Source organism: Dipteris shenzhenensis, chromosome 16 (genome assembly GCF_047967505.1).
Source record: "Dipteris shenzhenensis isolate YYH24624 ecotype China chromosome 16, Dip_SZ_1.0, whole genome shotgun sequence".
Classification (NCBI taxonomy): Eukaryota; Viridiplantae; Streptophyta; class Polypodiopsida; order Gleicheniales; family Dipteridaceae; genus Dipteris; species Dipteris shenzhenensis.
Genome location: NC_141611.1, coordinates 420,070 through 435,946, shown reverse-complemented (window position 1 = coordinate 435,946; position 15,877 = coordinate 420,070). Strand labels below are relative to the sequence as shown.

At 45.0% G+C, this 15,877-nt stretch overlaps 1 protein-coding gene across 2 annotated transcripts in view; it reads left to right on the top strand.

Moving 5' to 3' along the window:
• Window positions 1–15,877, top strand: part of FTSHI1 (FtsH extracellular protease family) — a 108,561-nt gene that overhangs the window by 56,228 nt on the left and 36,456 nt on the right. For both annotated transcript variants that reach the window (XM_087387157.1, XM_087387158.1), the window contains exon 16: window positions 13,146–13,395. In XM_087387157.1, coding sequence (XP_087243283.1) covers window positions 13,146–13,395 — 250 coding nt within the window. The remainder of the gene's footprint in view (window positions 1–13,145; window positions 13,396–15,877) is intronic.

Here is a 15,877-nt window from a genome sequence, read left to right as displayed (position 1 = left end):
CCCTCAATCCCCTTGGAGGAATGCCCTCTCCAATTCCATCTTGAGCTCTACTCTCTCCACCCCGAGCCTCACCAACAATGGCAACTCAACTCATGGCTCGTGGCAGCTCCAATGGCGTGTGGCAGCTCAGCTCCAATGATTCGTGGCAGCTCCATGCTCCGCTCATAGGCGCCACTCTCTCGGCCTAGTGCCCAGCTCGCAGCAAGCAGCAAACAAGCCCGCCATTCAACTCGCAGCAAGAAGCAAAACAGTCCGCTATTCTGCCCGCTCTCTGCCCTTACCAGCTGTACAGCCAGCTGTACAATTGTATGGACTGTTGCGCCATACAACAGGCCTGCAAACAGCCCGTACAGCCTGACCGTACACCCGCTCCTGATCTGCCCGCTCCTTTTCTCTGCCCGCTGCTATTCTGTCAGCCACCTACAGCTCCATTGTGCCTGCCATCTTTTCCTCTGCTCGCTTGTGCCCGCCATCTACACATTCTGTCCGCTCTTCCACTTCGACATTCACTATTCTCTCTCCTAGCTGCCAGCTTTATGGGTTCGATTCCCACCAACTCTCTTCTTGTGGGGGGATGGATTCCCCACATGGCAAACAAAAGTGCAAGTCCTTCTCATGAAGGAGAATGCTTGGGATGCCATCGAAGATGATGAAGCACTTGAGGCATCAACGGAGCCTCAAACACGCAAGATTTGGAAGCAACACAATTCGAGGGCCATTGCAATCATCGGGCTTTGCCTAGATGATTCATTGATTCATCACATCAACTTCAAGTCCAAGGCAAAGGAGATTTGGGCACGCCTCGAGAATATATTTGGTAACAAGATCACCAACTCCAAGGTATTTCTGAAAATGCAATTTTATAAGTTGAAAATAGAAGAGTTTGATACATTGAGTGCACATATAGCAAAAATTCAGTCTTTAGTTCAACAACTCTCCAACTTGAAGTGTTGCCTGGATGATGAGGACAAAATGGCTGTCCTCATGACAAGTATGGAAGGGATTTTTCGCTTTGAGAATGCCCTTGAAGTACTTTGCATTGCATCAACTACCTTCGAAGATATGGTATCTCTTCTTCTTGAAAAGGATCGCTGCAACAAAGAATCTCCATCCTACTCAGTGGATACTACACAGGCTCTTGCCTCCACCAGCAAATGGAGACCCAGGCCATTGACTCCACCAGCACGAGGAAAGACATTCAAGCCATTCAAGTGCACATATTGTAACAAGCTCGGTCAAATAGAGTACAGGTGCTACCAGAAGCTTGCTCAACAACAATCGAAGGATCATGCTAGTTGGGTGGCATCCGCCACTAGTGATGATGCAGACGAAGATGACTAGCCGACACTGGATCATGCTCTTATTGTCTGTCTCCAGCATCTAGAGGATGATGGAGATAATGATGGGATATCTCAAGGTGTATGCCTCAGGCACACCTTGGTTTCTATGTGTGAGTGCTAGAGGCACAATTAGGTGCCCACAAGCACAGTTAGGTGGTGGAAAGCCACATAGGATGATTGAGAGAATCTAGGAGCAGATTGAGGAGATGATTGTGGAGCTCTGAAGTCATCAGTGATGTCAGTGAGCATGTATGAGGTGCCTACTTAAGGACCTCACTCTTCTTGATTCCATAATGCAAGTATTCTGAGTTTGTGTCCACTCTTTCCTTTCCTTTCAGTTTACCAACATGGTATCAGAGCCCTTTGATCCCCCTTGAGCCCATTTCTGCCACATCTTCTTCTTCACCATCTCTTCCTCTTCTTCCCAAAGTTTGCTTAAGCCTGTTCTCCTCCGGTTCTCCACCATTTTCCACGCCCTTCTTGCTGGAGATCCACCTCGAAGGGGCGAACCCCTAGCTGAAAGGAATTGAAGAAAGACGCCCTCGTTTCGTCGCCATTACACGCAGTTCGTCGACTGTTGCTTCTGCGTTTTCTCTCAGCACACTCCATACTTCTCTAATTCCTTTCAGGGGGAGGTAGTCCATACCTAGAGCTATCCTGTGCTGAAATCTGAGCAGCAATGGCTGCATATTCAAGGTAAAAACAGAGAAAAACCAGTCGTTTTTGAAGACGCTCCAGCCAGCAAAGTCGCGCGAAATCTCCTCAGACCTCTGCACTAGAAGTTCACCTTTAGGTGAGCTTTCTTTTGCTTCAGAAAGCCCCTTTTCCTTTGCTCTGAAGAGTAAGCTACAAGCCCTCCAAGTTCAGTCTTTTGGTTTTGACAGTTTTGACAAGTTTTTGAAGATGATGCTACATAAGATGCTATTCTAGCATTTCTGTTTTTTTTTGAAACTTTCAATAACATCAGTACAAGTGTGGCTTCAGTTTTGCTTTGAGTTGCTATACCTGGTTTGATTAAAAAGCTTTCATTTTAGCCACCTCTGTGAAGCATGTAAGTGAAAGCATCATTGATTGAAATTTGGTCACAAGACTTTGCTACATTAAACGCTTATATTTTGAAGCATTTCAGTTGTTATTCTAAGCCCTATAAGAGAGAAGACACTGCCCAATACTTGGGTTAGACCCTCTCATGGCTTGCTTATGCAAAATATGTGAAAAGCCAAAACATAAAGCAATGTCTTGTTATGCTACAAAGGATGAAAATGCCAACCTGACTTCCTTGTTGAAGATTGCCAAAACAATGGTTGCCAAAAAGGAAGCAACTACAAAGCCAGAGATCTACCCTCTCATGGCACTTTTATTTGACTCCAAGTACAAGAAAAAGATGAAGTTCAGATACCTAAGATATGCTTCTCTACACAACTATGGAGATGACAAGATAATTGTTCTCTTGAAGGATATGATTTTCAGATCCACTTGTTCTACTTCTTTTATCACGGTACCATCTTATAAGGCACTAGACACTGCCCATGTGGTAAGACCTTGCCTTGACAGGATATTTTGCCTCCACAAGATGAGGCATTCCATGAAGATTAAGCATTTTAAATCATCTCTATGTATGCTCCAGATCTCTCTTTTTATGTCAAGGTACTCAGCCTGGATAGTCCTCCAAAATGAATGAAATAAACTATTGTGTTTTGTGTGTTTTTGTAAACACCTCTGGTCACCTTATGATGTAGGCCATGTGTATGTTTTGCTCCATGGTACCTCCTGCAGACATTGTGTGCATGTACATGCAGTGGAGATAACCATTGGAAGGTCTTTTTGCATCCCTTTTTGTTTACCTTACACCCATGGGAACCCTTGCTAGCATGAGAACCTAGCCATAGATTTATCCTTGACCACCATGAGATGGCATGAGAAACTATGAGACTAGATGTATCCTTGACATAGCCTGAGGCATTCCCTTGAGGGGGGGTTTGATGGGATATCTCAAGGTGTATGCCTCAGGCACACCTTGGTTTCTATGTGTGAGTGCTAGAGGCACAGTTAGGTGCCCACAAGCACAGTTAGGTGGTGGAAAGCCACATAGGATGATTGAGAGAATCTAGGAGCAGATTGAGGAGATGATTGTGGAGCTCTGAAGTCATCAGTGATGTCAGTGAGCATGTATGAGGTGCCTACTTAAGGACCTCACTCTTCTTCATTCCATAATGCAAGTATTCTGAGTTTGTGTCCACTCTTTTCTTTCCTTTCAGTTTACCAACAGATAATGATTTTGCTTTCTAAGCATGATATATTTTGGGTACTCTGCCCTGGGGGTGTTTCCAAAAAATGAATGCAATAAATCATGTGTGTTGAGTCAATAAAGGTACATTGCCTTGGATAGTCCTCCTAAAATGTTTTGGCTTTGATAGGTCTATTTGTTGGTGCATTAGCCTCCTAGACCTTTGAGTTGATCATACATCCATGCATGATGAGCCTCTGAGCCATGCTAGATGAGATTTCTATGTTATGCTCCCTAGCCTCTGAGCCATGCTCACTTGCCTCTGAGATTGTGTGGGAGCCATGTCTAGTTCTAGACTGGCATGCACAGTTTTTGATGACCGTCATGTTCTGTTCTTGGTTCCATTTCAGTAGTCCCTCACCTTTCCTCTATAGGGGGGTGTTAGGAAATGGAGTCAATTTGAGTGACTTTTAGTGTGTTCTAGAGTAGTACTATACTACTTTATATCCTAGAGTGCCACGTGTCACTATGGGACTTATCCCATATAGAGTGTATGTGTGTCTATCCTATAAAGGCATTGTACTTTCTCATGTCAAATCATCAAGCCTCAAGCCTTTCTTGATCATGTAAGTACTTTGCTTGGTTGTACATTTCTTTCTAGCATTATTTCATTTCCAGTCTTGCTTTTCCTTTCCATTCCATGTCTTGCATCTTCACATTCAGAGGTGATGTTAGGGAGGTGTGGATGGAGCCTCAATCTAATCACCTTGCCGAAGATCTTATAGGTAGGGTCCAACGGTGTGATCGGGTATCATTGACTAAAGTTAGCTTGGAGTCCTCCTTCAGGATCAGACAACTCTAGCCTTGGGCTACAAGACTAGGGGAGCATCCGTGAATCGAAGATCTTTAGAAAAGTCAAACACAAGGGAGAGCGAGTGCTCTCCCAAAAGTAGCGGAAGAACATTGAGACAAGCATCCTCACTTAAACATTTCTGTGCTTGGAGAGCTGAAGGGGGTCTCTATCTGTGCCATAATGCTCTGGGTGGCCACACAGGCAAGGTGGGCCCATACCTTCTCCTGGGCTTCCAATACACCTCTGCGGTCTCCTCCTTTGCTTGAAAGAGTTGCTGGATGAAGGAGGTAGTCATGTCCAAGTAGTCTCTGAGGCAGTCCTTACCGTGGCAGTCCTCCTCAGCTACTGTGAGGAAGCCGACTGGTCCCATTAATCTTAACCCCGGAGGCCAAGGAGTATCTCTCTAAGGCTCTCCGGACTCCCTCTAGGCTCTCTACCATGCCCTCCACAGAGTGCCATGTCATTTGTGAACTCTGAGTTCAGAACTCCTCCTCTTGATGGATTGGGAGTTGCAACCCATTGAGGATTGCTATCTGAGACCGCAAATGTGCCCTAGAGCCTCCATCACAAATAGAAAAAGGAAGGGAGCGAGGAGGCAGCCCTAATGTACTGAGCAGGAAGTGCAAGGGTCTCCCTTATGTGACCTTCGATAAGCATTTTCTTGGTGCTTCCTGCATGGCGGAGACCCCTTGAATCCACCTGTCTGGGGGGAGGGCCTTCAAAAGCTCCTGATTGGTGAAAGATGCCTCCATCTGCCTGCTCATACTTTGGGAGATATTCCCCAGATTGCCTCCTTGGATGCGAGGACCTGGTGTGACGACCCCTAGGATTGAAACAATTGCCGTGTTGTCATCTCTAGGATCTCCTCGGACTGAAACAATTGCGGTAGAAGTCTATGGTCATCTCTAGGATCTCCTGCGGGGTTGAGTGCATTAGGCCGTTTGCATCCCACAACCGCTGAAGCTGTCTCCTTGAGGGTCAGTGGTATGAAATTATTGCCTGGTCATCTTGTCTTTATAACAATGGCTCTTTCTCATTGCCATATTTTTTTAAATCATTATTTTAACTTCCTTGAGATCTCATTTTTACCGACCACACGTGTGTATCTTTATCTTGTGACAAGACTTCACATCTTGGCTGGGCATCTTTGGCTACCATGTGCACATGTTCATCGGCAGTTCAGAGTACACTCTTTTCATGGCCGATCACCCATTGCTATCTCCAGTATAGCACTTGTCACCTTCAGTGTGACCCTTTCTGGACATGAGAGCTCTTATCGCCTCAGTATGATCCATTGCCTTCAATCCAATTTGTCGCCTTTAACGTGACCAGTCACAATAGAAAGTTAAACTAATATTAAGGTTATTTTCTTTTCTTGCTTTTCTAGGATTTAAGCTTTATTCTATTTAGAGTCTATCTTTCCTGCTTTTGGCTTTTTCTGTAAGTTTTTTCTATTCTTGTAAAGCTTTTTTTATTCCTAACCCTAGCTTGTGAGTTTACCTTTTCTCCATAGCTCTTCTTTATATTAAGGGCCTTGCATCACTTCTAGATTATCCTTGGCTTGTTCCTTCTTTGCTTGCTTCTCTCTCTCTCTCTCTCTCTGAGCTTTCTCTCTCTAGATGCCTTCTCTCTGACCCTACAAGCGGAAGGTAATCGGTACCAAGTGGGTGTACAAGCTTAAGTTCAAGCATGATGGAATCTTGGACAAGTACAAAGCAATATTGGTGGTGAAAGGCTATGCTCAGTTAGACTTCGATGAGACCTTTAACCCCACAACCACTATTTGGATGGTGATGGCTTTGGCTGCCCATCACAGTTGGTCCATATTTCAGATTGAAGTGGTATACTGAGCTGCTTGCACTGCAGCATGTGAGATGTTGTGGCTCACGGGGATACTTGAGGAATGGACGTGACTCAAGAGGAGGTGACAGTGTGGTCATGTGCGACAACCACAGTTGCATAGCCCTGTACATTTTCTCTCTAAGCGTTCTCTCTCTAGATTTCTTCTCTCTCTAGCAAGCCTTTAGTCTATAAGGTCCGATTGATAGTTGAGCTATTTCTTATTCTGTTGTTTCAAAGTCGTTCTTGAAGGTGTTTGATTTTATCTCTAGGCTGTTTAAAAAAATTTTTAGACAGTTAGGGTTTTGCCTATGTTGAAAAGATTGATATTTCTAGAGTCTAATGTTTGTCTACTAACCCTAACGGGTTGAACCTGAGTTTAAGGGATAAGGAGGAGGACCAAGACCATTTCTGTGGCTTTCTCCATTTTATTCGGGGCTAGAGGCTACGAGTGGTACTTTCTTGGATGATTCTTACGTATGTATATCTGAGCCCTAGTTTGAAAAAGAGGATCATTGTAATAGTCCTATATTTAGGTCTTGGTTTAGAACTCTGGATTTCCAAGATCCTCTTCTTTATCCTAAGCGTTTTTTTCAGTCAGACGGAGCTCATTAGCGTTCGAGTAGGCTTTTCCACCTTGATTGACGATGGCTCTCCCTTCAGCCAATCCTCGCCCGCTTCCACCGGTGGTGAAAACCATCACCTTTTCAAAAGACGAGTTGCAGTAGCTCAAAAAATATACAGAGCAGGAGAGCTTGACATGGCTCTTTGCTCGCATCCATGAGTCCCACCCTTCCAGGTTACAGGCCAGGGATTTGGATGCTCGCCGCTCTACTTGGAGACCTGGCAGGGAACCTCACAGATGTTTGTCAGCTTGGGTGAGGTTTCTTCTAGATTGTCTTTGACTCCTCGGAGGTAGCAGGTACAATGCTTCAGGTTGGCCCATTAGCACTGAGCTCCAGGAGGATTTTTTTGACCCCTTTTTCATTGGGGTTTGATCCTGTCGAGGAGGACAGCCGGACGACGTCACTCTTCATCAGATTTCGTGGCCTTCCTTAGGTGTACCATCGACTTCTACTTTCCATTGGACCCGTCTTTGGGTTGGTTACTGAGATTCCCCCTCTCCCTGAGATGCCTTCTTCAGCAGCAGCAGAGGCAGTCAGGTCCGATGGGGTACCGCGTGCTAAGGTCATTGTCTCTGACCCGAACGTCTCGGATGACCACATTATGCTTCAACATCTAGATGGCTCCTTCTTTAGACAGAGAGTCGACATTGCAGGGAGACAGGATTAGTGTAGGATTTGCAGGACCCTTGGGCACTTTACCAGAGATTGCTTAAGGAAAAGAAAGAAGAAAAGACCTAAAAGATTCACAGGTGTGCCTCATAGCTTCACCCGACCTGGACCTTCCTCACGACCAGCTCCTACCGCTTCACGCACTGCTAGACCTTTGACTTCACAGCCAAGACTGTTAGCCTCTCATCTTGATACTTCTACAGCGCAGCCAGGACCATCAGTTTCTCGTCCCGATACTTCTTTAGTGCGGACAGGACAGTCAACACGTTCTGTTTCGGTTGTCCCTGATGGGTGCCTGTCAGAGTTGGGGAGCCGGTTCCACCTTAGGCTACCGCTTATGATGCCACGGACCCGTCTACTCTGGCAGGAGACATTCTTGTCCTGGTTCCACGTGCAAATGAGACTGCTCCTTCCCCTTTAGGTGTTCATGTGCAGGAGCGCTCACCTAGGGAGATACTCTCGGTAGAGACCCATGCCTTACTTGAGAGCAATGCCAAAGTTGTGGCTGAGGTCATGCAGATTGAGGCCGAATTGTTCTTGCAGCACCCCCCTCCCTCTCCTGCATGTCTGTCTACATTTGACAGAGGTAAGGGGGTTATTGGTTCCACTCCTCCTTCCGCAGGGCTCCTTTGCACTCCTGCGCCAAAGGTACTTCGAAGGAATTCATTTTCCGTTTTGGCAGACTTGGATGAGTTTGAGGCAGAGGAGGAGTTTGTACCCTCTACGCTCGGGGAGCACATCTTTCAGACATTCGTGGATAGAGTTCCACCCTCAGCAGGTGTGGGGGAATCACATTACCTCAGCCCTGTAGGGTGTATGGGACTTGGGTGAGATGCCAGACTCACTTACGGAGGGCCTCATTCATTTGATTCTGAAAGGGGGTAGGAATTTAGTGTCTCAGAGTGGAGACCGATTACCTTGTTGGGTACTTTGTATAAAATCCTAGCTAAAGCTATTAGCCTTTGTCTACAGCCCTTTCTCCCAGATCTTATCCATGATACGCAGACGGGTTTTGTGCATGGCAGGAGCATCTTTGATACCATCTTCGCATTTTGGGAGGCTTCGGATTAGGCCATGCATAGTGACCACAGGCTGGCTATTCTACTCTTGGACTTTGAGAAAGCTTTTGACAGGGTAGACAGGGGATTTTTGGAAGGCACACTTACTCGCTTTGGTTTCTTAGATGCATGGATCAAAGGGGTGTCAGCACTCTACAGATCAGCCCAGATTGGTGGAGTCAGGGGGGACAGGTTTTAGATTACTAGATCAGTCCGTCAGGGATGCCCCTTAGTCCCCTTTCTATTTCTTTTTGTGGCTGAGGCTATGAGATATTACATTAGAGCTCAAGGTGGTATTGTTCATTAATTGGAACAAATCCAGTGGCTTTTGGATCAGTGATGAGGACACTCCAGAGTGGGGGAATGACATAGGGTTCACTTGGATTCAGAGGGGAGTCTCGGTCAGATATTTGGGATGCCAGGTTGGGGTGGGTATCTCTCCGGCACAACAGTTTGCTCCCGTGTTAGAGAGTATCAGGAGGAAACTCATATTTTGGAGTTCAACCAGACTTGACCTTGCATCCATAGTTGTGGTTGTGAACCAGGTATTATTGGCCACTACCTGGTTCGTTTGCTCATGTTGGTGCAAATCTAGAGGTTGTATCGCTCAGCTCATGAGACCTATCAGGAACTTCCTATGGAGTGGTTTAGATGGCACCTCAGATTTTGTAGCCAGGGTGGCTTGGGAGACCCTCATTCTCCCCACAAGAGAAGGTGGTATTATTGACCCGAACTTGCAGTGTATGGCCTTGCTCTGGCCTTGCTCTGCAGGTTCGTAGTACGTGGATTGATGCCTGGATAGGAGCCCTGGAAAGTTTTTTCTCACGCAACATTCATTCTTGTACCCCATCTCATGGGGTGTCACCACAATGTAAATATCCTAAGTCAAAGTACGGTTAACCATTTATTTGATCATAATTAAAGAATTTTCCATCTAGGTTAATTATGGTTAAAAGAGTTCTTCTATTTGTCTTAGAATTGACAACAGTCAAAGATACTTGACTTCGGTCAAGTAAGCTTGATTTCGGCCAGGAAGACTTGGTTTATACTGAGAAGGTTAACTGCGGTTAACCAAGATGTGCCAACTTCGGTTGGAGAGACTTGACTATAATTAAGCACCTCGACCCTTGGTGAAAGCCCCTTAATCATGATCAAGAGCATTGACTGCGGTCAATCAGAGAATAAATAAATAAATAAATATTTGTTATGTGTGCACATGTGTTCAGTGGGGATGCCCACCGTGACTAGAATTAGTCCGCAGTTTTTTATTTGCATGCAAAGCGCTAACAATTAATGGGTGCCATGGTGGTGCGCTTTAATTAATTGTAGGTACTAGGAAGGGTTATTTTCCCAAGCGCTATGGAGCCTAACAAGCATTTAGGAGGCTGTTCGCGCGACCCAGTGCTTCGAAGACTCCAGAGTTGTCCGTAGTGGCATGTAATTAGGAAAGTAATTTAGAATGACAAGTGGCTTGTTGCCAAGAAAGAGAGCCTAAGAGCTCATGTAAAATTCTTCACGTTTTGGAATTTTTGGTAGAAGCAGCTCTATGTTGAACTATGTACTCCAATTCTCTCTCATGAATAAAAACCTTTCGGGGGGTCGAGCCCGATGATTGTCCTAGGCCCTAGTGTATCTGTAGAGAGAGGGAGAGAGGGAGAGCTTTTTTTTGCTGTAATTTTATGAGCGAGGTTACATGGGGGAGATTGGATTGACAGTAGCAGATGGATCTCTACTTCAGCCCATCTCAAATCCCCCCCTTCCCCTCTCATTGCTGCTATTCTGAAAGCTTGGGGCTGCTTCAGAAACACTATTCGCAGAGTTCCACCCACCTCTCGTGAGTGAAGAAATTCACAGGTAGCCAGTCATGTGGAATGACTTGATTTGGATGACCATGGCAGGTCACTTGGAGTGTCACATTTTATGCAGTGGTCTAGATGGGAGAGGGGACCTGCTTCTACAGTAGGCACCTGGTAGGCCTTTATGAGACTTCCAGAGGATCAGAGACTTAATAGTAGTTGGCCACCTCAGAGGGAGTGGATAGACACAGATGACATGCTGATCACAGAGTCCACTTGTTGGGGAGCGTTTTCAGGGACGGGCATTCCATTACAAATTATTCCCTGCAAGATGCACATGAGGATATCCTAGTCTTTGATGTTCAATCGGGAGGCAGACTTATTAGATCTTTTGATGATATTCTTTTGAGGTTGCCTTTCAGCCTATTAGGATTGCAGGTTTCATGGAGTGGGACAGGGACTCACAGTGGTATCTTGACGCTGATCCTCTTCTCCTTGCGTTGGGGTCTTGGAGACTATGCTTATATGGTGGTTCCCCTATTAGGTTCTTGCAGTGGGACCCAGGGGAGTGGGAATGGATTGATGAGGGGCACCGAGGGAAGAGCTCTTCCTTCTTTCACTTTACTGCTAGGAATGTCTGGAGGTTTCAGCTCAGCAGTAGAGGTTGGAGGCCCTCCAAGAGCGCCTCATTGGGCGATAGTTTTCAGATTTCCGCAGTTGTGCGGAAAAACTTTTGACGCAGGCTCTAGAAATCCCTTAGGAATAGACAGGCGAGGACAATTTGGAAAGGTGTTGCTAAGATTTTCAATATCTTTCATACAGCACCTTTCTATATGACTTGGGGTTCAGTGGCTTGGCTATCTCTTACTGGCCCTCAGGTGTTTTTCGAGGGACATGATCCAGATCTAGCTCTCACTGTACGGTGACACTCAGTGGAGTCTTGTTCCCTCCAGGATGTTCCCTTTCCTCCTTTCAGAGCTGCTCATGCCTCACTGGACACGTCTTGGGAGATTCTGGCTAGCATTGCAGCTTGGCATATTTGGAGAGCCAGGTGTATAGAGGCTGTGGAGGGTATCCAGGTTCACCCTTCCCAGGCTATGACCAGTATTTGGACCGACACAGTACACACTCTGATGGCAGGGATCCTCCAGAGCAGCCACTGCCATGAGAGTTACTTTTTTCAGAGTTTGGAGAGGATCTCCTTTCTCGTTTGAGTCTCTCTTAGAGTTGAGGTGGCATTTTCAGCCTCCGCCTTGGTTTTTTATTAGCTCATTTTGAGCTGTTTTTTCCTCATGCATTGCATGATGTACTCCCGCATTTGAGCTTGCTCTTGCGGTTTTCATTCATACTTAATGAAGTATTTTCTTGAAAAAAAAAATAGTGCCAATAGGTAAAGATATCATTGAGAGGGGTTTACTACCTGCATATGGCATTGCCCGACAATCCCTACTTTCTTTAGTCAAGTTATGGTTTTGTTACTTGTCCGTGAATTTTCAAGTACTTGCTCACATTCTAAAGCCATACTGACGTCGAGGGGTGCTAGTCCAAGAACAGCTAGTGATCATTCTATCCAATGCCCATCAATACATGACAATACTCAAACTGCAGGTTAGGTAGAATCTTTGCCAGCATATCTGTAGGGTTACCATCTGTATGAACCTTGATAAGCTCTATGCGCTTGTTCTCTAGTACCTCCCTGATGAAATGGTACCTGACCTCAATGTGTTTAGTCTTTGCATGAATTTTTTGTCTGGGTGAGCCGATTTCTTATAGGAGAACCTCGTGGGTTATAGCTAGATGTGTACTCTATTAAGCATCATGATCTTTATGCTCCAGAGGACTTTGATTCCTCTCAGGCGACTACCCCGAGGACTACTCCTGGTCTGACTCCTCTCGGACCTAGCACTACGACTACCTTTGGTCCGACTCCTCTTCCACGTAGCACTGCGACTACCCCTCGAAAAACTCCTTTGCTAGCCGCGCATGGCTTTGTCGAGAGTCCCGACGAGTTTGTAGCGTAGATGAGACTTGCCATGAGACTTGCCATTTAGACTATAACATGGAACCTAGCTTGGTTTTTGAGTCTTTCTTGGGACTTTTGTGAAGGTCCTTCAGTGGTGGATGACTTAGAACAACCGTCCTTTATTGCATTGTGGCTTTTACATGTATGTATGTATTTATGTATCCCAACATTGCGTCTAGAGTTACGAGGCAGATCAGGAGACGTAGAGGCCTGTTCTTAGGATCCATAATGATCCAGAGGATGGTAGCTTGTCTATCGTAGGTGAAGCGGCTTTGATTTCAAGGCCTGGGTTGGCTCGTTGGCCTAAATGATGTGAACTTTCTCTATGTTGAAATTGGAGGTTACATGTGTAACCTTGATGGCCAAGCAATGATCCTCCTGCTCTCTACTAGGACTCTACATTCAACATTACCGTGTTGTGTGTTGCAGTCTATTGATGGGCAGACAACAGGTTCAGTTGGCAGCCTGCTGGGCATTTGGCTCGACACGAGTTTGATCTTTTAGCCTGTCAAGTCACTGGAATCTGTGTTACTGGACTCTGCAAACCAGATTTGCATCCAACCGAATTGTGGATCTTGGGTGTTTAGAGCGTTTTTTGAGATGGAGCTCGCAAATATGCTGTAGATTTTGAAGCTCATGTGAATCCTTTTGAACACCATTCAAATTTTGAGAAAATCTAAATTCTGATGATCAAACTCCTTTTTGGTTTTGCAGATGGAATTTAGAGGGACCAATGACAATTCGAGGGGAGCATCCTGCTTGGAGCCGGGAGCCAAGCTTGTCTGGTCCTCCAATAGATTTTGAGGGCTCACTCTATGATGATTATGAATTTACGGAGCCAACTTTAAATTTTGACGTAGACAATGATGTGGCAAGGGAGGGTGAAGTCTTGGTTAACAAAATGTACAATAAGACTTTGACATTGATCAGGCAGTACCATGCAGCTTTGGCAAAGGCTATCTATGTAAGTTGGCTTATCCTAGCTCTGCTTGAGCTTAAGCATCATAGTGTTTGGGCTTGTAGGTCTCTTAAATGTCACAGGTATTCTTTATCTTTGTGGATTCGGGGATGTTATTATAGAGCTTTTGTCAAACGTGATAGTTTGAGTCACTGTCATGCTTGCAAGTGTTGTATGTTATTTTTTACTGCTAACAAATCTAATAAGATATTATCTATTAAATTTCTGTTTCAAAAGGAGGAATAGTAACCTTCTTTCCAAATAGATTACATGGGAGTGGCTGGTTAAACCGAAAAGGCCAGTACGTGGTGGATTTTGGTTTGCAGATCAAGCGACAAAGGCATAGTAAACTCACTTTATGCTTTATTGAATGAGAAAGAAGCAAGATCTTCATGTGCGATCTTCATTTACATATATGACAAGACATTCTTTGATTTGTATGGTCTTGATCAACTACCACAACGAATTATGCTTACTAAATCTTTCAACACAGGGTACTTGAAAGTTGAAACAATGCCCCACAATGAATTTTTGAAATAAGGAATAACCGCGGTCTACTTCGGAATTGGTGTGTGAAGCATATCAATAAAGGAGTGGTATAGATCCATGCCAAGGCATTGTCTGTGAAGAAAAATGGATCTCCACGTAGCTGCATTGAGAATAGCTAACCAACCATAGAATGAGAAAGGATCCACCCCATGTAAACATGAAGGAGCCTTGACTAGCCTCTTACAATGGCCTACAAGCTCCTCTCCTAAGGTTCCTAGGTTAAATCATGGCTGCCAAGGAACAGGAATGTTTCAGGAAGGGGGAATAGGAACACCGCATCGTATGACTTGTCTTATGACAGATCATCATATGACATAAAACTATACTAGAACATAAAAGAAACTAACTTTTACAGCTTTGAAATTTCCGTTTCAGCTCTAGAACTTTGAAAAGCACACATTGGAACATCTCATAATCAATGCTTCCAGTATGTGGATGACTAAATGCTGCCCTAAGATATGAGAAGACTAATATCCCTAAAATATGAGGAGAAATTTTCTGAGAGCAAATTTTTTGTGTGGTGTGGGAACGTTCCAGCCATTTTGATTCCCCCCTGGCTTCATGAAACAGCATTCCCCCCATTCCGGAGGGGGGGATGGCGTTCCTTGGTAACTATGGGTTAAATGCAAGGCATGTTAAATGCTTACGTTCTGTGCGAGAGTAAAGGATGCAGAAGCAAGGATCTGCTTATCCTTTCAAGTCAAGTTTGACTGTGAGACTTTATGTTGGAAAGCCTTAGAGACGAGGAGATCTTCCTTTCTGCAACAGTCACCAGTGGTGGTGCCGATGTGTGCCAAAAGATCTTGTAAGAATTCCTAACCGATTGAGCATTCATGAACGTGGTGCTCTGTTTACCTGCCAGGATTGGCTACCCAATTTTCACAGTGTACTGAAACTTTGGTAGCAACTTATGAGGAAGCAATTGCTATTTCCACACTGTAGGGTCCCAACTGAGATGTGCAAGCAACAGCAAAGTGATTGTTTGTCAGCTGACTCTAGATGGGAGATCTTAGTAGCTCTTATGTTCTGCCACGCAAACATCTTGACATCAAGAGACCCATAAAGACGGAGGGATCTTTGATTCTGTAAATGATGTAGAAGCACAAAAGAGTGGTGGGCGGACTCATTTATCACATGAAGTATCATTGTGGGGGGACTGAAGTCTACCACCTTTATGTCCTATCCTAAGGTATCACTTGCTTGAAGATCAACCTAAAGCTGGAACCATGAAGGTTTTATAAATCTGTGTCCAATGATTTAGTCATGGAAATTAGCACCAAAATTGAAACCACTTCATGAACATAAGAAGCCGCCTATCAGTTCCACTGAGCCAACTTACCCAAGCAGATGCCCTTCACTCTTGATATCAATCCTCCAAATCAAGTTTTACCTTTATCCCATCTATCAAGAGGGGCCAACTGTTCTAAGAGACTTTAGCTTGTCCCACAGTGAGGATGTGACGAACCGAGATGGATGAGGAGTAATCGTGATTCTTTTGTCCTAAATAGAGGAGAGCAGCCTCATGTTTCTTCTCGCATCTAGGTTGTCTCCACTGTCTTTTGGTAGGTGCTCCTTGCAATTTGCTTGTTTGGAATGCATAAGATTTTTCAGGATCCATCTATTGATGTGCATACTTATGGTATACAAGTATTTTAGGCTGTAAATAGTTTCTGGCTGTTGTTTCAGCCAGGTTGGTGGCCCTTCGGTATACCTGGACATCAAAGGCCTGGAGCATTGTGTCCACCTTATAATTGCTAAGGGGGATGGATATACTAAAGAAAAGATATTGTTGTCAGCTCCGGGTGGTGGCGGGGAGATGGTGAGGTCATGATGTATGGGGCGAAGGCAGGGGATTCCATAAGGTAGTCAACTAAGTTGTAGGCCTCCCCCTCCTCCGCCCCTTCGCCCCTTGTGGAAAGTAGGTGAATTCACCCCAGGA